Source organism: Pinus tabuliformis, chromosome J, assembly GCF_031772625.1.
Source record: "Pinus tabuliformis cultivar Carrire ecotype Pingquan chromosome J, CPIR1, whole genome shotgun sequence".
In the NCBI taxonomy this organism is placed as follows: domain Eukaryota; kingdom Viridiplantae; phylum Streptophyta; class Pinopsida; order Pinales; family Pinaceae; genus Pinus; species Pinus tabuliformis.
The window spans coordinates 1,030,154,165-1,030,179,899 of record NC_142295.1 but is presented as its reverse complement, the minus strand read 5'-3'; the positions used below and the strand labels follow the sequence as shown (position 1 = coordinate 1,030,179,899).

The window sequence follows — 25,735 nt, the reverse complement described above, 5'->3', positions numbered from 1 at the left end:
AGTTTTGTGAGATCTTGTCACTACTTTCTCAAGAAAAGAGGTCTAGTGTCCAAGTTTCAAGCAATTATTGTGAAGAATCTCTTTGAAGTATAGTTGAGAACTTTGAAGGGCCCTCTTCTCTTTGTAATATTAATAAAAGATCTAACTTGTTTGTGGGAGCTTGGGATTTCTCCCATGGTACCCTATCTCCCCATTTAGAGGGAGACTTCTCTTGGGTGGATTGACATTTGCATGGTTTAAGCTTTCATACTTCATTCACTTACATGCATGTTTTAACTGGGAATTAACACAACCTCACTATCACATTTCATTAAGTTAAAGTTTGTTACAATTTCGTTTGAGCTTTGCATTTTCTTTCTCATTGTTGCTTAGAGCTACAAGCTTACACTTTACTTTGGACAATTCATCTTTTACATGCAAGCATTTTATATTCTTAACAAACTTTAATTCGTTTCCATTTACCTTGATAAATTGTTTCATGAGCACTTGAATACATGCTTCAATTTTATGGTACATTGTTATCTTGAATATTGGAGCAATTTATTGTCATTGTCTATTTGAAACAAATTTTACTTTCAAGCAAATTACTTGTATCATTTTAATTCATTGATGAAACACATGCAACACTTGTAAGCTAATTTTATTCCTCCAATTGAAGTTATAATTGCAACTTACGTTGAACACTATTTCATTTTCAAGCATTGCAAATCAATCTCTTTGAAGCATTTGCATGTATCATTATTTTAATTTGGGGAATTAACACAATTTGCATTTCATCTAGGCATTTTAGTATAGGAAGGCCTCAAGCCTCATTAAAATTTTACCTCCAACATAAGTTGGTTGAAGTAGACATCTTAGGGATCCTTTACTCCTCTATTGACTTCTCATTGTGAGATCCATATCATTGGGCGAGGGTGAGGTCTGAGGATTGAAGAGTTAAATTGTAATCTTGTCGTAGAGCTAATTAATAAATTTAACCAATAGCACTTTCCATTACATTTATTTTACTTGTCTCTTGATGGTTTGAGTTTTCATATGCAAAGTCTATTCCAAAAGCAAGTATTGTAATCATTTCAAACAAGTGTTTTCTTTTCATGTTTCAAGTCTAATTGCATATTGATGTCTTGGTTTAGCACTTCCTTTCTTTTACATTTCCAAGTTAATTACTAATTTTTGGGTTTTGGCAAGATATGTTTCACATGTTTTGATTTGTAAAGTTGATTATCTCAAAAGCATTTTGTATCTTACATATCTTGTGCTAACAATTCTTATTTACATTTCAGGGTGACTTTGTTTTCTCTTTTGAGAGCATTGCATTTTACTTTGAGCAAATATATCTTTAAATTGTTGAGCAAATTCCTTATAAGGCATTGGTTTTATGGTTTTTAATCATATTTATGATTGACATTGTTATTTCAAGTTGTTCACTTCATATTTGCCCATAAATCCTTAAAAGTAATCCATTTTCACTATAACACTCTCCTAGAAACTCACATATTTTAACTTAACTTTTCATTAGGGACCACCCCCCTTAGCTAACCTAGGAGATAGCTCAAACGGAGAGAGTCGAGATTAGTGTGACAGCCCCTTCTCTGAGTTCCTTGCCACCAACCACACCTTGTGGGGTTGAAGGCTTTTCTCACTGACTTGTAGGTAGGTGTAGGCGGCAGGGTCAACATCTTTGGCGCCATTGCCGGGGACAAGCTTTCTTGTACCTAGGAAAAATCGACTAACCTTTTGGTTTTAGCATTTTGAACTTTAGATTTAGATTCTTGCTCAAGTGGCGACTCCACTCAATCCAAATTTTGCAAGAGTCTCTACTAGGAGAAATTCAAGTGGTCTAGTTAGCCCCTCTCCTGATCCTGAAAGGGTTTTTAGAGAGAGGTTGAATAGACTTTCTCGTAGTAGAGCTCTTGCTAGTCTTGGGCAAGAGGCTATTTCTGATATTCATTTGCTTTTTTAAGAACAAGTAGAGCCTAGCATCATGAATGATCTTTTTGCTCCTTGTGACTTCACTAACATAAATGGCTATCCTCACAATATCCCTGACAAGGCTATTGAAAAGTTGCCTTCCTTTCAAGGTAACAATGCCATTAGTGCTACATCACATGTGAAAAACTTTAATGTTTGTATCTTTAAATGGTGTAACACTGCTAATTATGAGGATGTGAAGATGAAGCTTTTTGTTTTATCTTTAGAAGAGGATGCTCTTGATTGGCTTACTGAGCAACCTGCTAACTCATATAATTCTTTACAAGCCATTCTGACTGCATTTTTAGATAAGTTTGGAGAGAAGAAGGAAAATAGGCATTTGATTAATGCCATTAGCACCATGAAGAAAAATAAGAATGAGACCATGGAGGAGTTTAACAAGAGATTCTATGAATTAGTAAAAAACATGCCTGCTACTGTTAAACCTCCTGATGAATTTCTTTTATGCTCATATCTAGATGCTTTTGGGGTTGACACTGCCTATGAGTTGAGGAGGAAGGAGCCTACGAATCTAAGTGTAGCTCAATTTGAAGCCTTGAAGATAGAAAGGGCTAGAAAGCAATCAGGAAAATCTAAAATTCCTAGTTTCAATAGAGGGCCATCAAAATCAAATGATTCCAAAGGCAAGGCCAAGGAAGAGACTACACATGATCCTATTAAAGAATTAACTCAACTCATCAAGAGCATGGAAGCAAATCACATTAAAGAAATGCAATCCATGCAAAATAGGCTGGTGGCCATGGAGAGATCACAAGTGCAAAGATTCCAACCTAGGCCAAATGATAGATGGCAAAAGAATAAAGGCCCTCAACAGGAGCATAGGCCTCCAAATCCATTGGAATCCACCAACATGGTAGATCAGATTCCCCCTTTTTGTAGGCCATGTAATCAGTTCCATGAAGAAGCCACATGCCCATATGTGAAGAGAATGATTGAAAGTGGCATGTTAGGAGATGAACATGTAGGGACAACTGGTCAAATCAATATGTTCTCCATGGAGGATCAGATATACACCATTGAGAGAAATCAAGAGATTGACCATATGCCTAATAATCTTGGGGTTTACAATATGATTGCAAATTTTGACGAGGTCACTAAGATTTTTGGGGAAAAACCTACATCTGGACAGATTCTTGCTATGGCAAAACACAAAGGGATGACTTATCAGAGAAGGGATATCCAAGACCAGAATAATCACAGAAATTTTTCTCCTCCTACTTTAGAATTGAATTTTGACTTAGGCAATTGGTTGAATAATGCAAAGGTTTCTATTCCAGTGATAGAACTTTTAAAGGTATCATCTCAAAGGGCCAAGTTACTAAGTGCCATTGAAGTTACTCAAAGGGAAGAAAATCCTAGTGATGAACCGGAAGATGAGGAAATTGCATTAAAAAGTATGAATTGTTATGTGGGGAATGAAGATCATCTACCATTATATGTTTCTTTGATAGTGAATGATCGTCTTTTACACAACTGCATGCTTGATTCAGGGGCTTCATCAAATGTTATGACCAAGAAAGTCATGGAGCCACTGAATTTAAGGGTTTCTAGGCCCTATCACAACATATGTTCAATGGATTCTAAAAGAATTGAAGTGTGTGGGATAATTAAATATTTACAGGTTTTCCTAGCTGCATACACAAATAGAATAATGACTATGGATATTGTTGTGATAGATGTTCCAGATTCATGGGGAATGCTCCTATAAAGAAAATGGGCATCTGATCTAGGTGGTAGCCTTCAAATGGACTTATCATATGCCACCATCTGCATGCCTGATAATACCTTTGTCAGATTTGATCGAGAGTTAGAGAAAAGATATCATGTTGAAGATCCAAGTAAACCCAACAATGAGATTATCTATAGATCATGCCAGATAGGGAGTGATGCAGTGTTGACAAATTTCCTTCCCCCCTTAACAGAACATATTCAAAATGAAGAGATTAGGCATAGCTCAAAAAGCTTGGGTACTTCAAATCTTCCATCAGAGCATTTTCAAGACAAAGCAGTAGGATTGGCAATAAATGCATCATCATCACTATTGCAACTAACCAAGAAGAAAAGAAAAAAACGAAAAAAGAAAAAAGATATAAAAAATGAACCACCAGTTTTGAGCAAGATCAAGCCTCAACGCATCAATAGTCGGAAAAGGAAAAGGAAGAGGTTTGGTATATCTGATGGCCACAAACATGTTAATATTGGGGCAAGTCATAGTCCCAAGATAGTCAGAATTGGGCAAGGCACATCAAAGAAAGAACCTATGGACTTGCCTGTGAGTAGGCAGGTTCTAAAGATGGATTTTATCGAAGACATCTGATGCCATGGGGCATCTTTTTGTATCATATTTCTAACCTTATCTCATGTCATTTTTGTTTAAGTAGTTTTATTTCATGAATAAATTGTCATTTATGCTCTTAGAATAAATTTCCATTTCTTCGTTTCTGTACTTTATTTCTTTTGATGATATTTTGAATGGATACTGCTGATATATGTCTTTTGTCGGTGGATGCAGATTCCAGGTTCTTGCACACTATCACTTCATATCTAGCATGCATCTCCATATGGAGCCAAATGTTCACCACTGGATGATGATTATATGAAGACTCCATGCCCAAGGATGATCTAGAGGACATTTGTACCATCAGATATCGTTAGTCAACAGAGTTTTTTAACTCTACTTCTATCTTCTCATCATCTTTCTTGTACCCAGATTCCACACTCTACGGGGAATTGTAATAAGTGATGCTAGTAATGATGAGTTTTGAGTCTGTAACAGACCTAGGATGTTGGGACTCGATCAGCAAACGAGTACACTTTAGAGTGTTTTTTAATCTGGTTAATTATCGTTTCTTTTTTAGAGCCATATAATTTTCTAGGTCTTTTCACTCACGTTTTACCCCAAAGCTGAGGTGACGGTTTGAAGATTGAGTCTCTGACACATCTTAGTGTCTAGAGTCGATGTTTATTACCATACTAGATCACACAAAAAATTTCGTGGAATTTGGTTAGGTCTAGGTAGTCATTTTTTAATTTTTTAGATTTCCTACAAGTCAAAAATTGCAAATAAAATTGTATTTAAATTGTAATAAGTGTAGTCTAGAGAAGTTGTATGGGGTATGAGTAATCAAAAATACACCTCTCACCCTCAAATTTCTACTATGACACACTTTGAAGGGTTAATAATGTGTTTTGGACCCTCAAAACCAACTTTTTAAAAGTTTAGTGGGAAATCTGGCAATTAATTAAAGCCAGAAATTAAATAAATGGAGAAAAATAAATATCCACACATGCTAAATGTTGTGGAAATGAGGTGGGAAATTATGATGGAGTTAAAGTGAAGTCCCAAGGTGATGTGGAATCCTAAAATCAAGAAAAGTACATGGTGCTCAAATAAAATCGAATTTCTAGCATTAAATGAAAAAACTGCTTGGAAATTCGAATTTGTGAAGTTAATGCACGTTTGGGAGGATTTGGGAGAATATTTGGTGGAGATTTTTGTGGGAAATTGTCCCCACATGGGTTACCACCCATATACACTTGTCATTCCACCATAAAATTCGAATTTGGCACATAAGGGAAGAAGAAAATGATGTTCACTTGCCAGAATTCGATTTTTACACTTGGCATTGGAGCTACATTCAACAAATTCGAATTTCTCTTTGGGATTGTCACCTCATGCCACTTGTTTAATCACTTCTACGTCGGGACTGGCTCCAATGCCATTTGTCATTGTCATTCTTCATTGGGATTTGCTCCCAACTCTCTATATAATAGAGCCATGTGCTCTCACATTGTATAATATTGTTACTAGCTATTGTGCTTGCGGAAGCGCTGCTGCCTCGTACACTTTTAGAAATATCAATAAAGACTTTGGGGTTTCATTCATGAAGTGTTTCTTTTTTTCGAGTGTGATGAATTGTTGAGCATTGGTATAATTCCTTTTACTCATGCTTTGATCTAATTTGCTTCCATATGCTCTTGTAGATTTTTTAATGTAGAGCTATCTTGCATTGACTTTTGATTTAGAAGTATGCTCTAGGTATAGAATGCTCTAGTTGGTTTTAAATAAATCTCTAGAGTTTCTTATCATTGTTTATTGCTAAATCTATATGGAACTAATTCTTGATTGAAGTTTTGTAGAGGGAACATCTTGTTGGGGTCACAAAATCAAGCGTGAGGAGAAGTCTTTGGAGAGACCAACCCACTCTTGATACATTGTTAAAGGAGATCTCATTTGTTCTTTGAACCTTCATAGTCTTATCTTACAAAGTGGTTTTGAAGGGATTTCAGCACATAGCTTGTACACAAGCCAAAAACTTCTAAATTTAAATCTCTTTTAAAAAAAAACATTGTACTTCATTTCTTTCATTTGCTATCTAAGAGCTTGAAGATGGCTAAGGAAAAACGAGAGTTAACTCTCACTATTTAGCTTAGCTTTTTGTAAATTATAATTGTACATATACTTTTTATCTTGCTGATTTTTCCATTAATACTTAACTTATTTTGCAGCCATTGTTTGGATTGTTTGCCAACTCTTGTGTGGCAGATTTTGAAGAGCAATTTCCTGCAACATCTAACAAGTGTTTGCAGGACCTTTGGCAAATGTTGGGGGTTCGATTTCCAAGGATGTCGTGAACCCTTTTGAGGCTTATTTTGGCCCATTTTCGTCTCTAAGTCGTGGGCATTTGGAGGAAATTCACCTTGTTTCCCTTGCATAAGTTTTGTGAGATCTTGTCACTACTTTCTCAAGAAAAGAGGTCTAGTGTCCAAGTTTCAAGCAATTATTGTGAAGACTCTCCTTGAAGTATAGTTGAGAACTTTGAAGGGCCCTCTTCTCTTTGTAATATTAATAAAAGATCTAACTTGCTTGTGGGAGCTTGGGATTTCTCCCATGGTATCCTATCTCCCCATTTAGAGGGAGACTTCTCTTGGGTGGATTGACATTTGCATGGTTTAAGCTTTCATACTTCATTCACTTACATGCATGCTTTAATTGGGAATTAACACAACTTCACTATCACATTTCATTAAGTTAAAGTTTGTTACAATTTCATTTGAGCTTTGCATTTTCTTTCTCATTGTTGCTTGGAGCTACAAGCTTACACTTTACTTTGGGCAATTCATCCTTTACATGCAAGCATTTTATATTCTTAACAAACTTTAATTCGTTTCCATTTACCTTGGTAAATTGTTTCATGAGCACTTGAATACACGTTTCAATTTTATGGTACATTGTTATCTTGAATATTGGAGCAATTTATTGTCATTGTCTATTTGAAACAAATTTTACTTTCAAGCAAATTACTTGTATCATTTTAATTCATTGATGAAACACATGCAACACTTGTAAGCTAATTTTATTCCTCCAATTGAAGTTATAATTGCAACTTATGTTGAACACTATTTCATTTTCAAGCATTGCAAATCAATCTCTTTGAAGCATTTGCATGTATCATTATTTTAATTTGGGGAATTAACACAATTTGCATTTCATTTAGGCATTTTAGTATAGGAAGGCCCCAAGCCTCATTAAAATTTTACCTCCAACATAAGTTGGTTGAAGTAGACATCTTAGGGATCCTCTACTCCTCTATTGACTCTTCACTGTGAGATCCATATCATTGGGCGAGGGTAAGGTCTGAGGATTGAAGAGTTAAATTGTAATCTTGTCGTAGAGCTAATTAATAAAATTAACCAAGAGCACTTTCCGTTACATTTACTTTACTTGTCTCTTGATGGTTTGAGTTTTCATATGCAAAGTCTATTCCAAAAGCAAGTATTGTAATCATTTCAACAAGCGTTTTCTTTTCATGTTTCAAGTCTAATTTCATATTGATGTCTTGGTGTATCACTTCCTTTCTTTTACATTTCCAAGTTAATTACTAATTTTTGGGTTTTGGCAAGATATGTTTCACATGTTTTGATTTATAAAGTTGATTATCTCAAAAGCATTTTGTATCTTACATATCTTGTGCTAACAATTCTTATTTACATTTCAGGGTGACTTTGTTTTCTCTTTTGAGAGTATTGCATTTTACTTTGAGCAAATATATCTTTAAATTGTTGAGCAAATTCTCTATAAGGCACTGGTTTTATGGTTTTTAATCATATTTATGATTGGCATTGTTATTTCAAGTTGTTCACTTCATATTTGCCCATAAATCCTTAAAAGTAATCCATTTTTACTATAACACTCTCCTAGAAACTCATATCTTTTAACTTAACTTTTCATTAGGCACCACTCCCCTTAGCTAACCTAGGAGATAGCTCAAACGGAGAGAGTCGGGACTAGTGTGACAACCCCTTCTCTGAGTTCCCTGCCACCAACCACACCTTGTGGGGTTGAAGGCTTTTCTCACTGACTTGTAGGTAGGTGTAGGCGGGAGGGCCAACATTGCCAAAGATGAAAGCTGATGGAAGGTATTTATGGGGTTCCAATTCTCATTTAGGAGCTGCCAAATGGTATTGGATGCTTTCTGCCCATTTGCAAATTTATGATTGAATTTCGTGTTATCATCACCCTGAAGCAACCAGATTGGCTTGCTTCGCAGTCTCCATGACTCTTTTGTATCCTTTAATATTTTGCCTCTAGAAGCATATAAGGACGTGAACTTATCCTTATGTTCAGGTGAGGTGAAAACTCCTCCCTAATTATTCTCAAAATCAACAATCTCAGCTTCAGTCTCCCTTAGGGTTTTGTCATCTTGAACTCTCTTATTATGTGCCCATATTTTAGAGAGTTTCTTTAGTTCTTTTAAGTTATGCAGAAAAGCCTCTGCAACATGCCCTCTAGCATCAGTGGGATGGGCCTTCCAGAAGTTCGTGACCAAGCGAGCATAGGATGCATCTTTTAGCCAGGAAAAGTTGAATTTAAAAGGACCCTTAGGTTTATCAATCCTCCCTCTGATTTCAGAGTAGATAGGCAGATGATCTGATAGTCCTCTAGAACGATCCACTGTTTGAGATTGAGCCCTATGCTTAGAAGGCCTTCCTTAAGAAGGAAACGATCAAGTCTTTTGGCTAGGCTGCCTTCCCCAGCTCTGTTATTCCTCTAGGTGGGATGCAATTTTGCTAATGGAATGTCCACCAGGTTATGAGCTTCCAAGATGTTCTCAAAGAAATCTGATTAGGGGTCGGACTGGGCATGATGACCCCAGGATTCCGAGTGGCCTAGGGAGAAGTTGAGGTCCCCTCCTAGAAAAAAGAAAAATATCAGAGCTCAGAAGATTTTCCCAGAATTCAGGCCTATGATGGCATGGCCCATACACATTGATAAGCCTGATCTCAGTGCCCAGGTCGGCTAAGAATAGATTTGCCCCAATATGCCCAGGGCTGCCCCAACAATTAATAAGGTTGATGGACCAAGTATTAAATACTAAGGCAATGCCTCCTAATCTTCTAGATGCATCTAGGGCCTGAAAAGACCAGCCCGGGAGCATCGATTCAAGCAAGCGGGAGATAGCTTCAGCACTACCCAAGGTTTCTTGCAAGAAAATTACATCGACTGGGTCAGCCATGATCAATCTTCAAAATGCTAATTTTTTATCAGGCCTAGCTAGCCCTCTGCAGATGAAAGAGAGAACCTTCATTGGGGGGATTCTGCCAGGGCGTTCAATGCTCTAGGAGCCCTTTGGATGGTGTTTTGTCTCCCTGAAGCTATATCCTCCCTAGCTTGCATTTTTTCTTTGGACAGTGAAGAGGGATGACCGCGAGGAAGCTTTGGAGGAAAGGGGGTCGAATCGAGACCTATACCTAAAAGGTCTGGGACAAGAGACTTCGCCTTGGATCGAGTCGGGTAGCGGGGGGGGGGGGTGGTTGTTTCAAGAGCATGGGAAAGGGTGGGAGGGAGCTCCGGGAGGGAAGGAGGGATAATAGAGTTAGAGGGGGAGGGGGAAAGGAGGGATAATAGAGTTAGAGGGGGAGGGGGAAAGGAGGGGACAAGTCACAGAGATGGGAGACTGAGAAAGACCTTCATTGACCTTAAAATTAGCAATTGCAGAGAGAGAAATACTTTTAGACAGAGCGAAATTATGGGAAGAACAGGGGATGGAAGAGCTCTTACCTGAAGAAACCGCAACCTCGACAACTGCCCTAGCCCTGGTGAGTGGAGGAGAGGGAGGCCGATGAGGTGTTTTGGCGCGCTTCTTCGAGGCCTCCTTGGTAGGTGTCTCCTTGGCTACTTCAGGGTTAGCATGGGTCTTTGCCTCTCCAGAGGGTGGAAGCTCCTCTTGTGATTGATGATTCCTTGATGGCATTGCCTTGCCAGTCTCTCCAGCCTTTGCCCTATTGTTGAGAGGGTAGTCCTGGAAGAGGTGACCAACCTTATGGCATCTTCTGCATTGGAAGGGCACCCCTTCGTAATCCAAAGTCTGCAACCTTGTTAAATTTCTCCATTGGAGAGTAATGTGCTCCTGTAATCCCTCCCTGGTATCTAAGTGTACCAAGATCCTTGCATAAGCCATCATACCAGTTGACAGATAGGCTTTGTCATGATCCAGGTATGTGCCTAGGGTATTCCCAATGCGCCTAAATACATCCTCAGACCAGAACTGTAGGGGAAGTCCTGGTAGACGCACCCAGAGAGGGCCTGCTCCAAGATGCTCTCTCTCTGGATCAAAGAGGGGATTCCATCTGCGCAAAAGGACAAGAGCTTGTTCAATATGCCATACTGATGAAAGGACCCAATTTGTGTGCTCTACCCTTGCAAATCTTAACACAAACCATCCCCTGACAAAGGTTTGTACAAAGGGGAGGTCAGCCAGATGATGTCCCCATACTTCGGCTATCCATTGCTTCAACCTAGCCGCTGTATAATTTCTTCCTCGTACTCTGCCTACCAGAACCCTGTCTGCTGTTTCCATAGAATCTCCCAACTGGATGTCCTCACCCAAGTTGAGAAACGCTTCTTGTGCTTTAGGTCTTACACACCTCTGCTTCTTGCTTGGCCTGAACCCTGCATCAAAATGAGCCTGCGGAGGACCTCTCGAAGGAGGGTTTATGGGAGGGTTAGGGTTTGAAGGCTCAGAGGAAGGCCCCGCAAGAAAAGCTCTGGAAATTGGCAGAATCACAGTGAAGTTGCCTGATGGGGCCGAGGAAATCAAAGTCGAGGGGATCCCAGCTGAGGGAAATGAGGATTCGCTGGGGGAGCCACAGAGGGGTTGTGAGAGCTTGCTAATGGTGGGAATGAAGCAAAACCTGAAGAGGAGCCGGTAAGATTGGGGCTTTCGGTGCGAACCACAAGATTTTGGGTGGACGACAATGGAGGAGGGGTTGAGAAAGCTGGCCAGGAGGGGGTGACCTTTGGGTGAGTGGCTATCGAACACGAGGGTCCTGAGAATGAGGGCAGCGTCTCTATCTCATCAGAAAGCTCATTGCTGTACTGATACAGTACCGACGGGTTTGCATGTGGAGTTGTCCAGATGGGGGTGCCCTCTAATGGGTGCTCCGAATAATCTACTAGGTCCTCCATAACCGCCCTGAAAGTCCTGCGCCAGCTGCTGTCGTAAAAAAATTGTGCCTGTCGCTGTGAGACCGGGAGCAGCTGGTGTGAAACGATAGAGGGAGGTGAGGAAACCGAAAAGGAATAAGCCTGCTTGCTACGGAGAAACGACACTGTTGGAATGACATCAGACGTACAACATCCGTGGCCAGAAAGCTGCATAGGCTCCAGCTCACGGGGACATAAGCTTCTGGCTTCAAGTCTTCGGCTGCAAACCCTAACCGTCATCGGGTCGCTTCCTTCATCTCTTCCGTTCCATCAACAAATCTCGCATACTCACCTGAACCTACTTTATATATATATATATATATCAGTGTTCCACGGGGACTCGCCCCCCCCCCCCCCCCCTAGGGGTCTAGTTTCCTCGCTCCCCTGCGCTCCGGGGACTTGGGGACTAGAAGGGGACGTTTCCCCACGCTCCCAAAAATGAGGAAACTCAGGGGGACGTGCCAGGGGGGCGTTTCCCTTCCCTGAGGGGGCGTTTCCTTGCTGTACAAGATGTTTGTACTGGCACTGAGATTTTACCGAGATATCCCAGGACTGCTGTGTATAACACAGTCCCTTCGTCCGAGATTTTCATCTTCTAATCACTGTTATATTATGCTGTCCAACATGCTTAAATTGCTACAGAAGAACCACCGAGATCAGATGTCAAGACTGTTATAGACAGCCTTGGATTTACCACGCTGTCATCTACAGCTACGTGCCATTAATGTGGGACCTTGTACCTGAGTTTATAACTTTGACTGTGGCTGCCACACCTGTCATTTTTCAGCGTGAACAGTTCTTCTTTTGGCTGTAAGTTACATGTCTCTTAGACTGCGTAGAAGTTTCCCTGATCTGCGTGTAATTTCCCTTCATGACTGTGTTTTAAATTTCTTTCCTTACTGCGGCTATATGACAACGGATCTGCGTGGCTGCCATCTATGCCTGCGGCTGTATCATGTCAATGGATCTATTGCGTGGCTCATCCTCATCAGCAGCGTGGATATCCTCATGACTGTGTATGACTGCGTGGTGTATTATATGAATGCCCAACATATATATTCAATGTATATATTTCCAGCGTATATGCCATGTATGGACTCCATATTGCATTAACGTGGTTCCATATTCATATGACATGAACAGCATTTGACATGTGAATAGCGTCTAATATATGAACATCGTTTGTATACATATCACACCATGAACAGCCTCATGAACATCGTTTAATATATGAACAGCGTTTGATATATGAACAACGTCTAATACATATCTCACCATGAACAACCATGAACAGTTTAATGCATATCTCACCATGAACAGGCCTACGCTATGCTTTGCAGCTTTTCAATTCAAACCAAATTGGCAAATTGTCATAGTGGACTCAATTAATAAATTATATTTTATATTTATAAATTTTTAAGACCCTGACGCTCCCCCATGTTTCCTAAAAAATGGTAGGGAGCTTTTGCATATGCCGCTCCCATGCCCCCTCGCTCCCTCGCCCCCTCGTCCCGGAACCTTGGTGGAACACTGATATATATATCTTGTTATATAATTTTTTTTTTCAATTTTTATAAATAACTTTGAATTTTTCTTTTTCAATATATAAACTCTCTTTTTCTTTTTAATTTTATATTTGACCTTTTTTTAAATTTTATTTTTTTTCCCTTTTTTTAATGGCCAAAGGCTTGGCGACAGAATGGAGAATCTCCCAAACTTGTATGGCTAAAAGCCTTAATTGACCGACAGTGAACTTGATGAAGAGTTGTTGGCCAAAGGTTGGATCGGACGGACTCTATGCAGCGGTTGAGTGACCAGAGGGTTGACCAACTCTGATAGCAATGTAACGAACAAAGTTTGTACACACTCTGATACTAATGTAACAAACAAAGTTCATTTACGATGCAGAAATGTCTCGAATATAAGAATGCCCATATATATTTATATAAAAAATGTTTGAATACAAAAGATATGAGATGCGGTATGATTGTTACAAATGAGGGCCTCCTTATATACCTATGCAGGTTCCCCTTCATGAATGGTCATGTACTTAGAGACACACCTCTTCTATACTAATCATTAATTAATAAATAATAATTATTTATATTTAAATTTATATTATTTTTATATAAGTTATATTCATAACATTACACCAACGAATGAATCGAACTTAGAATTAGTTGATTGTTGCCACATTTTCGACTTGCTGTCGAACCAAAATTGCATCAGGATTGAACTTGGCAAACTAAACTTCGGCCAAAGTTCTATTTCGCCAACATATGCGTAGAGATCGATTAGTAGGGTTGCAAAGTAGGATGACAACGCCCCTTGTCATATGATTCATGAATTGACAGATATATGTAAATGTAGCATGACCAGTAAAGACCTATGCTATATATATAGTGAAACAACAAGCTATTATGCGTGTCTATATATATATATTCTAGACCTGCAATGTTTGTCTCTGCTATCAAACATTGCTTATCATTGTGATTGGTGCGCCGCTATATTTTAACCAAGCGATCCTGAGAACTATGCCCTTTACAACGAAACAATATACTAGCTCAGAACATGTGTTTGGTTACTTGTTTATTATTCTCCTTTGGCATTAGAACTCAGCTAGCGTGTCTCAACACATTATGTACACCTTATGGAACCAACCAAATTGTATATATTGTTATGCCTTGACCACATATGCGATGTGATCTAGATCAAATATATAAACTCACAGATCAACCAAATCAGGTCTTTAAACAAACCAGGGCTCATAGATCATTATTATTGACGAACTTATGGAACCTTAACCAAATCACAGACCATCATCAATAATGAATAAATAGTTGAACATTGGAAACGCAAATGTCAATAACAAAATATAACACGAAACCATAAGCAATGAATCAACTGCTAGTGAAGGCAACGAACTATCGTGGACCATAAGCGAACTACAACAACAAGACTGCAGACAACGTTTTCTCGTCACATAAACTCGCCAATGATTCAACAGTGCTCGACTGCCACCATCATATTCAAACTCTGCCTTTTTTTGTCAGACTCTCCACAATCGAACCACAACGATAACAAACATCGAACTTAGAATTAATATACTTGCTACGAAGACTTGTTAGACATGAACTCGATGAACCAAACCAAAACAATAAAAAGACAATCGTGTATCAGACATATCTCCTCGGCCAAGAACTTAAACGAGACCAACCAAAATCTTGGAGTTATGTCCAGACTTAGGCTAACTGCGACCAATCAAGAGCCAATACAACAAACGAACAAAAAGAGTTTCAACTAAACTGAGATTCCAACATTGCCTCAACTCTTCGATAAGATGGAGAAGATTGCTCCATCATTGTTAATGTTTTTTGAATGATCATAATCCATCTATTCAGCCCTTGGTTGAATTTGTATGTATAGTGTTTTGGTGGTCCCGGGCTTGAATAGGTTGACCATGGACCAACTATTATTCCCTCCACGTCCGAAATTAAAATAAAACAAAGACCACGTCCATATGACCAACGACAATAGCCCAAGTTATTAACTCTAAGCTCCATGTCATTAATATTTGTGCCATGGTCCATATGATTGTGCCTTGGGGCCAACCACGTGACCATTATCCATATAACCATCAATCATACACATTCTTAAATAAATTTGGTGTTTTGGGATTATTGCCCCATATTTGGGTTCTCTAGTGATGTTTTTCAAACTACCTTAACTTCTTGTCTGGGAGGTATTTTTCAAGGTATAATATACCGTTGTAAAGGTCTTGATGAGAACAATCTAACCATGCTATCCATAAGCTGATTAGGGCACCATAACTGCATCAAAAACTCAAATAACTTCAAGCTCCTTTAAATTCACTAGATGAGAAACTGCAAGAGACCCAATTGTCGTACTGCTTCATAGAGGGTATCGTTGCTTCCTCAAGCACCCCTTTGACATTAATGACACTTGTTATCATCAATGTCAACACAATGTGCAACACAAAAATCTTATGTATGAATGCATATGAGATTAATTATTAATTTGCTTTCGTTGTTTATGTTAAAATCCCAGTTGTGTCTTTTATTTAGTAGATCTGTGTAATATTATTAATTTTACAGCAAGGAATCTGCTAATTAGTAATTGGGCAGGATAATGTGGCTAGAAAAATTAACAGAGAAGTCCAACCTAGGAGACTTATTATCAATGATTTCCATTAGGCCTCTGTTAACTTTGGCTGGGTCAACTCTTGGTCACCCAATCTTTCTTTCTCTAGGCAGACTATTTAGGGGACAAGGTCAATGCACATTTGCATGGCCACCCTTCGAGCATCGGTCATTCCTTGAGATTGGAAGACAATACGATAATGGCCAACAAATTCTCGCTCAATCCCCTTTTGGCTGTTGCCCTTCATGATGATGTTTTTCTTCCTCTTCTTTTAAGAAGTTCCTTTATTGTGAGCTTTTTGAAAAAGATGTTGAGTTGATTCCTTATTTTAAGTTAATGGAATTCAAGACTGAATTTATCACTTGAATCTATTTGCCACATTCAAGAGAGGCCAAAGCCCTTCGGGTATGAGAAATTGGGGTAATGACCGAAGGAGTATGAAATAGTTGAACTTGGTTTGCATGTGTCAATCCTTGATCCTATGGGTTAGGGCTTTCACATGAAAGATGTATTTGGAAGGTTGATATAACTTATGGCTTGACAAATGGCATTTGGGATGATTTTGATAAAAACTATTGTGTCGAGCTTGGGACAGGTTGACTCGAATACAATTATGATTTAGAGGGAGAGGGTTGCAAAATCACTAGGGCTCATGGAAAATGTATTTCCCAATGGGAGCTGAAATTTGTGTGAGAAAATTCCTAGTAATGCTTGGGGAGGCCTTGGAATTTCACCCAAACATGACAATGCAGTTGAGTAGAATCATTGGCTGAGAAGTACTCATACTGCTTATACTATATCTCTAGGGTATCTCAACAAATCTATGGACCATGGATGACAACCTCCAAAGCATGACTGTCATCCTTAGATGAGAACTATAAAAAACTGTTTTTCAGGCTTCTTTTGGTTTTGCAAAGCCAGCTATATGGCTCCAAAGCCTCTTTAACGCCTTAATGACAGACCAAAGTGGATTTTACCTACAAGGTTCAAGGGCTTAAAAAATGACAAACAACATCTTTTTCATTAACAGGAAGTTTAACAGAATTCTCATTGATAAGAATCTCAGTACCTCATTGTAAACTTTAGGAGTAAACTTGCGAGGTATTTTCGGCAACACCATTGTTGCCACTGGTATTGACTCTGGCAGAAAATCCTTGCAGCATTTGCAGAGTGATATCAGGTGGTGGTTTAGCCATTTTGCCTCTCAAGCCTTATGATGGCCAATATAGGTATCTCAAACCAGATCACAACAGTAAAGGCTGTCAAATCCGGCTTGTAACTTCATTTAGATGGCCAACAAGCAAATGTGTCCAGCAGTCTTAATCTTTGCCATATCGCATACACAAGCTCTCCCAAGGCTAACCCTAGCAGAGCTTCTGGTAGATATCAATCTAATTCATTTAATCTTTTCAATTTCCTTAAATTTTGTCAACTTAGTATAGTATACAAGCCACAGTGTTTCAGACTATACACATTGAAGTGCATGGCAGGTTCTAACTGCCTCAGAGTAGTTGTCACCATAAAAAACCTCTACATATGTTTGCATGAGTATACCAGGCAAAACCTCAGCATATATTGTACCAGTATGCTTAATTTGTAATTTTCTGAACTGCATGAGAAGTTCCTCACCCCCCCATCCCCAACACATGCTTTCTTCATATCATATCATGATTCATTCTTCATTTTCTAAAATGAATGCATACTTATGTTGGTAACTTGGTTGCATTGACATGCATCCTTGTATATGCTGTCTATACAAGTTTTGGATTAAGTTTGTTAATAACTTTGTAATATTCAATTTGCAAGACTAAGGAGTTGATGTGACCAAATGGTTCCAGGCACTGGTGAAATCATTAAGTGAGGACGAATTGGTGTACCTCAGAGCTCAGTTTACGCTCCTGCAACCTGATAACGATGCCAAGATTTCTCTAGAAAATTTTAAATCAGTGAGTAAATTTTTTTTCTTATCTTGTGTAATCCCTGCATATTCCATGTTATTGAAACTGGGGGATTTCCTAGGTTACCATGTTTTAAATTTTAAGCTACTAATATTTCTTTTCGTTCCTTGTGGTTGGAATTCCTTTTAATCTTAGAAACAAGTTGATGGCTTTATCATGCCTTTTAGCTGAATGCCTTCTCTTTTCTTGTTATTATCTTCTAAGGCTCTAATGAGAAATTCGACAGAGGCCATGAAGGAATCCAAGGTTCCAGATATACTAAATTTGGTATGTATAAACTTTCTTTGGGAATGAATTTAATTTTGTTCAGTACTCCGGTGGGTTCCTTTAAGTTTTGGTCCTACGAGAATTCTCATTAAGAGTGCTTTAATGATAACTGAAAGAAAAATTCTTTATTATGTACTTTTTGGTAGCTATAAAAACCTGAAAATCATTTTGCTATGAACACAAATTAAGCAATTGATGGGTTGGACAGTTGGAGCGAGAGTGGCACAGGCATTGAGTGAATATTTGGTTATGATTAGTTCACATTGGCTTCTAAGGGGCAACCAGAGTTTGTCTTGTTAATGTAAGCATATGTGCCTTTTGTTAACTCAGTTTATCGATATAACGATAATGAAGAGTTGTGAAGTTTAATGTAATGTTAGTGGTAAACCATGGCTTTAGTGGTAACCTGAGTGGGTTGGTATGGTTCTTATAGAAATTGAACATAGGTAGGTGAGATCATTCTCTGTTGAATCTTTGTGATACAAGACACATTCTTCTATGTGCCAATCTTCATTATATTGAGGAAATTCCTATCAATCACTATATACACATGTCGAAACCATCTCATACAATTTGTTGTTATATTTCCACTATAATATTTTGTAGATATTGTCAGGATATTTAAGATGATTATAATTTGTTTTAGCAAATCTTGATTAAAAAATATAACTATAGGCTAGGAACAAAGAATCAAGAAGCCTCCAAACTCTGCAATTGGGGAAGGCCATCATGCAAATGGTGACAAAGTAAACATATTTGATGTAGGGGAATTATCAGTGAAATATTTTGTAAATTGTTATACTTAGCTAATTTCAGTGCATATAATATTATAATGTGAAAAAATGAAGTTTATTTCATACAAATTGTCATAAATGTTGTAAGAAAAACCATTTATTATGCAAGATGGGGTTAATGCTTTGGTGAAATATTGTTTGGTAAATACATTATTTTAGATATCAGTAAAAATATAATTACCTAGTGATTAATAGCCCATGGAGAATTTCATTCCCGATTCACCTAAGATATTGAGAGATGAGTGTTGAAATTCCAATGCAAGAGGGGATTTCTTAAAATGATAATTACTTGTGAAGTTATTTAGTGTTCTTATTTATTTTTCCTTTCTTATTCATCAAGCAATTACCATTCAAAACAAGAAAAAAGAGATCACAATGCACAAAAGACGAGACACTAGAAATTAGGTTCCAAGCTAGGGCAAAACCCCACAAGGAGGAAAATCCAACAACAATCCTTCTCTTATAGAATCAGATCAAAATGAGATATCCAAGACCAAGACTAAGACCCTAAACTGCCACCAAAACTCCTAGTCCAACCCTCCTCCAAAGTCAAAAGTCAACGTAAGTCAAAATGGCCTTCTTGAAATTTCGATCTTTGATTTTCGGACCTTGAAATTTCAGCCTGCAATAGTCATAAAAATTCGGTTCTATCTTCTTTGTCCTACAAATAGTCTCCTTCTTCTTCATCCTTTTCTCCACTAATTAGGTGCAGAAGATATGTATGATGTCGTGAGTGAGTGTCTTTCGAAGTGATCGAATAGTCCTCTATATATATCTATCCAGGAGGTCGAATAGGTGGCTTTTGGTGGCCCAAGCCGACTTGTTCCCAAGGAGGGCTTGTTACCCACCACATGTGGGTAGTATGCATAGGAGAAATTTTTTCTCCTAGATGGTACTTAGTCGGCAGCCAACATCCCCTTGCAGTTCCTTTGATAGCTCGCTGTGCCACTTTCTCCACCACCCGAGTCAGCGATGTGGTCCCTTGCCCATCTGTTATGAATGTATGTTTGAAGGTGGGCCTCCCGACCCCAAAGGTATGACTTTTCATTGGTATGCTTGAGAAATTTTCCTTACTTGTCATGGCCACTTTTGGGCATGAATTGGTGGGGGATTTGACGGAAAGAGTGGATTAGGTTTGTATTCTTGTCTCCACTACTCGATTTTGTGGTTACCCTTGTATCCTAGTCTCATGGGATCTCCTTTACTAACCACTTGGGTTTCGGTTTGGCACTACATGGGAAATCTCAATTTTGGTTGCGTGGTCCTGCTTCCCGATACCACATACATCACTCTCGTTCAACTCATTTTAGCCCCATTCATCTATTTTCCCATTCGTGTCCACATGGGTCCACCGAGTCCACATAGGATCAACCTCCCCCTCCCCTTGTCCACACCTTGGTTCGGGCTTGGAATGATGCCCCAGAGGTTGATGCAGCTAAAAAGAAAAGAAAAAGCATAATTTGGCCATTCTCAACAGGAAATGTACCATAAAATGCAAAAGATGGTTGGGACATAAAAATTTAATGCATGGGCAAAAGCCAAACATGAGCTCTACCCCTTATCCATGGCCATCACCCTAGTTCCTATGGGCCTTAGATGAGCCCTCTTTATCATTAAGGAACCAATGATTTTCCCAACCCCTGGTGGGCGATGAACGCTCCACCTTAAGGGGGTATCCATTGATACATATTGCACATCATGCTCTCATCCCCTGGATCCTCGAGCAGTTATGAAGAAAATTCAATAAAAGGCAAAAGGCATATGAAGAAGGTGGAAAAACAAAGGCCGAGACAACTTATGTACCACGATTTGCTCCCTCCTACACTCACATACCTAGGTGTGGGTTTCCCTTATTATAGCTACCCATGAACCTTAACATGTGGTGTGGATGATTCCCCTGAATCCATTCCATTATTATATCATTTGCCACCTACCACTTAAAGGATGTACCACAGACATGTCACCCCCTTTAGAGGTTGGAACCACCTAATAGGGTCCTTGGTTAACCCCATATTGAGCTTGGAGACACTTATACATGCCAAAGCTCACCATGGAAGGGCATGCCACCATGAAGTGCCTCATTGATCCCATGACTTGTAAGCTTTATTACTTTAGTATTCTAATGACTTGTTGTATTGGAAGGCAAGGGGACACAATGGATTTTATGCAGGATTGAAAGTCGGTCTTCATTTGGGGCTTCGTCTCCCTATACAGGGTCCTAGCCCTCCAGAGAGCCACATTGGCACTTGTAGGGTGAGCGTTGAGAGCCATGGGCCTCCACCATAGCAGATATTACTTCATGGATCCCCAATGCCGATCATTGATTGCTCGTGTCCCACCTTTTTGGATGAGGATGATGCACCTGGTTCACCATGCCCAGCTATCTCAACAAATGTTCCAGGGCCTAAAGGATGTTTCTCGCTGTAGAGGGAGGGATTACATCACCATCCTAGCCCTTACATATGGTCTACAAACATTTTCGATCCACTTGGAGACCCATGAAGATGCCCTTGTGCCCCCACACCCACTTGGGAGCACCACAAGTTCTTACTTGGAAGACAAGGGGCCCACCCATTGTCTACTATGTTGGGACTCCATTTCTGCATCGTGGCACTCCTCAGACTTCATTAGGCCTCCTCAAAGACCCAACAACTCACTTTGTTGATCATTCGACCCTCTTAAGAGACTTATCTTTACATTATTGAGCTATTTGGTGGGCTTGTCACCAAAAGTATTGTCATTATGCACATTATTTTATTTTGGGGGCTAAATTAGGCTAATTTAGCTAAATAGAATTCATTAGAGTGTATAAATAGAAGTGATATGAATCATTGTGATTGGGTTATCTCCTCTTGTGAGAATTTCACTATCCTTCTTGGAGGACGAATTTGAATGAATGGATGAATTTTGATGTCTGGATATGCTTCTCTATTGGCATATCTTGATGATTGGATATACTCTTTCTTACATGTAAGTGCCCTTTTAATGCTATTCTTGTTATTTACTTTTGTCACATGCATGTCGCTGGGATTTTCACTATAATAGGCTGAAATTTACTGCTTTTCTTATGCGAAATTGTGAGAATTTGATCTTTTATAGCATTGCATCATGTCATGGGCCATGTATGAATGAATGAATGTTCCTAGAGAAAAATTGTGTCAAAATCTATCTTGATAAGTCATCAAATATTGCAAATTGAAGTGTAAAGACCTTGAAGTTGCTTCTCTCATGCCTAGTGCCATGCGAAGTTGTTTTCAAGGCCTCCTTGACCAAGTGAATCTAGTCCAAACTACAAATTCTCCTTGACTCCATATATCCCAAAGGAAAAGACACTAATCCTCCATTGGTGATCCTTTTCAATGCCTAACATACATAGGTCACCTAGGGCATCAATTATCTCACAATCTAGCCATTCAAACACTTCAATTTTTGGTCCACAACTACGCTGAAGTTTGCTCTAGAGGCCCTCCAAATTTGAAGCAAATTCGACGGTGGAATCTCAAGATATAGCAAGCCCTAGATCAAGGACCATTTCTTGCCTTAGGTTTCCCCTTGGCTAGTGACCTCATTTGGATTATTGCATTCTATTCTAAGAAAATTTGCCCATTGATCCACTTATCTTCCATAATTAGGTCAATCCCCTCCTTGAGTGACCAATTCCACTTACTTGACCTAATTTTGGGTCCACTTGGACCTTTGTAGTCGCGACTTGTTGACTCCAATTCCACTAAGACCACTTGGAAAACAAGTTTTCCCAAGGATTTCTATGACTAAGTATCTCCCTTACAAGTCTTATCCTCAAATCCTAGCCCTTGAAATCTCCTTGGCCCTTCCTAGGAAGTCTTATACCTTGCTTCTCAAGCAATCAAACCATACAATTGAGTCTCTCTTGTGAATAGGCCTTAGGAATCACTCCTTATCCTTTCATTGGTTCATTCATCTAGTGATTCCCTTTATACTGGGTCTCCTCCCATCGGTGAAAGTCCGTAAAGAGTAGGGAGCGTTAGTTGAGGTGACAGTGGGCTATCGCTCTATTGTTGCCCTTGACCTAGCAACTGCCCTTTTAGGACCCCTTCATTGGACCCCTGCTAGTTTGAGCACTAACAGGGCCGACTTGACAACTTTGGTGGACTTTGACTCAATATAAAAATTCTTTCTTTTCTTACAAAAAGTCCAAATGGGACTTGAGTCAAATACATTTTCTTTGATTCAAAATAATTTCTTTTTTAACTCTTATAAGCATGAAGAACATGCTTTGACCAAAATAAAATAATAATGAATATAATAAATATGATAAAAATTACATTTTGTTACATTATGAAGACCGAATCTAGTTACATTTTTCAACACTCCTTAACTAGGGAGGTATTCATAATGACATAACAAGATACTCTCAAGTTGAAATATTCATATAAGAAAGGATCCAGATTGATAAGCATCAATGATGATTTACATCATCATAGCTAGCATTGTCAAAATAGCAAGGCCTTGACTAACAAACTATCTCTCCACTAGATCATAGCATAATGCTGGGTGGCATAAATTTAGACACCACTGCCTCTTAGGTACATACCCCACCCGAGTGTTCCTAAGGAATAACCTCATAGGACCGTTTCCTAATCCAAGGAAAAGTACGTCCTCCGGACCATTCTTTACCAAGTCCATGTATTTAAGTTAGGATGTTAATCCTAGTCAATCACAATGCATGACTCAAGAATGTATGTCCTTGATGCTCATCCAATCCATCATTGTCCATACTAGTGCCTTAACTAGGCTTACAACTGTTAGCCCTGGCCATAATACATGACACATGGAGAACCCAGTGTCCATCCTCACTCCCTCTCAACTAGGGAGGAGATTCTCACTCCCTATCAAACAAAGAGAAATAACCACAAGCCTAAGCTTGTCTAAAAAATACTCATCAATGCATCGAATACCTATTCTTCCATGGAGATCTATTGTAGCTTCTCGGCTCCTATCTACATCATACTCTCTCAGATTATAAAGCACTTTGACCTTCCTGGTTCTATGACAATCTTCGTGCAACTTCATGTCATGAAGTAGTTCATCAGACACCTTATGGAGCCAAACTTCTTCACTGCTGTTTGCACAAGCCTTCACATCTTCTTTCGTATTGCAACAAAATTCTGCTTCACTCTCTTCCAAGAAATCATATCAGCTCCCAATCATCAATAGTCTCTCTATCAACATCAATATTGTCAACCTAATGAATGTGTTCCTGAATCGAACCAATTAGAGCTCCCTCTTTCCAACTGAGGTAGGTGAATTTTTTCTTTTATTAAGCCTTGTTTTTTATGCTGCCATCTATTCGACTTCTTTGATGCATACTTCATATTGCTTTCTTTTTGTCTTCATGCTTTGCTACGTTCTTCCAATTCTTCCATCTTTGAGTCAAGTTTAGATAGATCTTGTCTTGACTTGCAACCTTTATTAGAAGACTATGAAAGAACAAAAAGCAAAGTGCATAGACAAAGTAGCAACAATAGTAAATAATGAAAGGAGGTGTAGAATACTTATCTCTTTGAGGAAAGTCAACTCCCTCGCAAATACATATTCTTTGACTCAAAATAATTTCTTTTTTTTGACTCTTATAAGCATGGAGAACATGCCAAAATAAAATAATAATGAATATAATAAATATGACAAAATTTACATTTTATTAAATTATGAAGACCGATTCTAGTTACATTTTTCAACACTCCCTCTTAACTAGGGAGGTATTCATAATGACATAACAAGATACTTTGAAGTTGAAATATTCATATAAGAAAGGATCCAGATTGATAAACATTAACGATGATTTACATCATCATAGCTAGCATTGTCAAAATAGCAAGGCCTTGACTAACAAGCTCTATCTCTCCACTAGATCATAGTACAATGCTGGGAGGCATAAATTTGGACACCATTGCTTCTTAGGTACTCACCTCACCTAGGTGTTCCTAAGGAATGACCTCATAGCATTGTTTCCTAGTCCAAGGAAAAGTACGTCCTCCAGACCATTCTTTACCAAGTCCATGTATCCAAGTTAGGATGTTAATCCTAGTCAATCACGATTCACAATACATGACTCAAGAATGTACATCCCTTGTAATGTTCCTTCCTAAATTATTTTGGAACATGATTTATTTGTACATTTTGGGGGCCCATTTGATTTTTGATAGAAGACTTAGGAGTTAGAGGCAAGTTAATTTTATTTTGTTTTGTTAATGATATGTGGGGACCACCCACATAAGAAATATGTGGGGACCACCCACATAAGAAATATGCACTCCCTAAGCCAATGATTTGAAATGCATGTGAGGGGAGAAAAGGCGGGAAGAAAGGCTCCACGAAAGTTATAAAAGGAAGGTAGCACACTTCATTTGGCATTCTTGGCTTATCGAACTTAATTCTGTTGCTCGAGTTGTTTAGCAAGGTCATTTGTTGTTTAGCAAGAGTTTTCCAAGCGGAGAACTCATCCTTTTCTTCGGGGGACTTCGAGTGCCACCCTTGAGAGGTTCATCCATTATCATCCAGAGGAGATTTGTAGAGAGATTTCTAGCATTTGTATTCAGTTCGCCCCAACAGTGTGTATTTCTAGAGGACGCAGTAGTGGATCTAGTGTGACCATTGCAACATTCTTTTGGAGGGCTATTACCGGGAGAAATTTGGAGAAGAAGCCTCAATAGATTTGTTGGCTATTGGGTGAGTTTGAGGGCTAGGAGTGGCAGCAATATTCAGGAGTGATTTTGCAGACTCTGTGGCTAGCACAAAAGAGAGAAACTGGGCATATGTGGGAGATAGAGTTTCAGCCATTAGGGCTATTGCTTGCCGGGAGAAATAAGGGAAGTATTTGTGGAGTTGATTGCTACATTTCGGGAGTGTCTGGAGAGGATTTTGCTGGTGGTTTGACAGACAACGTGCTTCAACAACTATTGGAAAGTGTAGGGCTTTTGGGGGTCGATTTTGGAAGTTTAAAACTAGGCCAAACCATTTCTGGGTTTTTCTGGGTTTTTGACAAGGACCTCATAAATAATTTTGCAGAATTTTCTTAGCAGCGGAGGTGGGGTTTT

At 38.9% G+C, this 25,735-nt stretch overlaps 1 protein-coding gene across 1 annotated transcript in view; it reads left to right on the top strand.

Annotated features, from left to right (window-relative positions):
• LOC149230374 (CDPK-related kinase 3-like) overlaps nucleotides 1-25,735 on the top strand; it is a 271,505-nt gene that overhangs the window by 143,360 nt on the left and 102,410 nt on the right. The window contains exons 8-9 of the mRNA XM_089378953.1: nucleotides 17,479-17,586; nucleotides 17,803-17,865. Of these exons, the coding sequence (XP_089235079.1) occupies nucleotides 17,479-17,586; nucleotides 17,803-17,865 (171 nt within the window). The remainder of the gene's footprint in view (nucleotides 1-17,478; nucleotides 17,587-17,802; nucleotides 17,866-25,735) is intronic.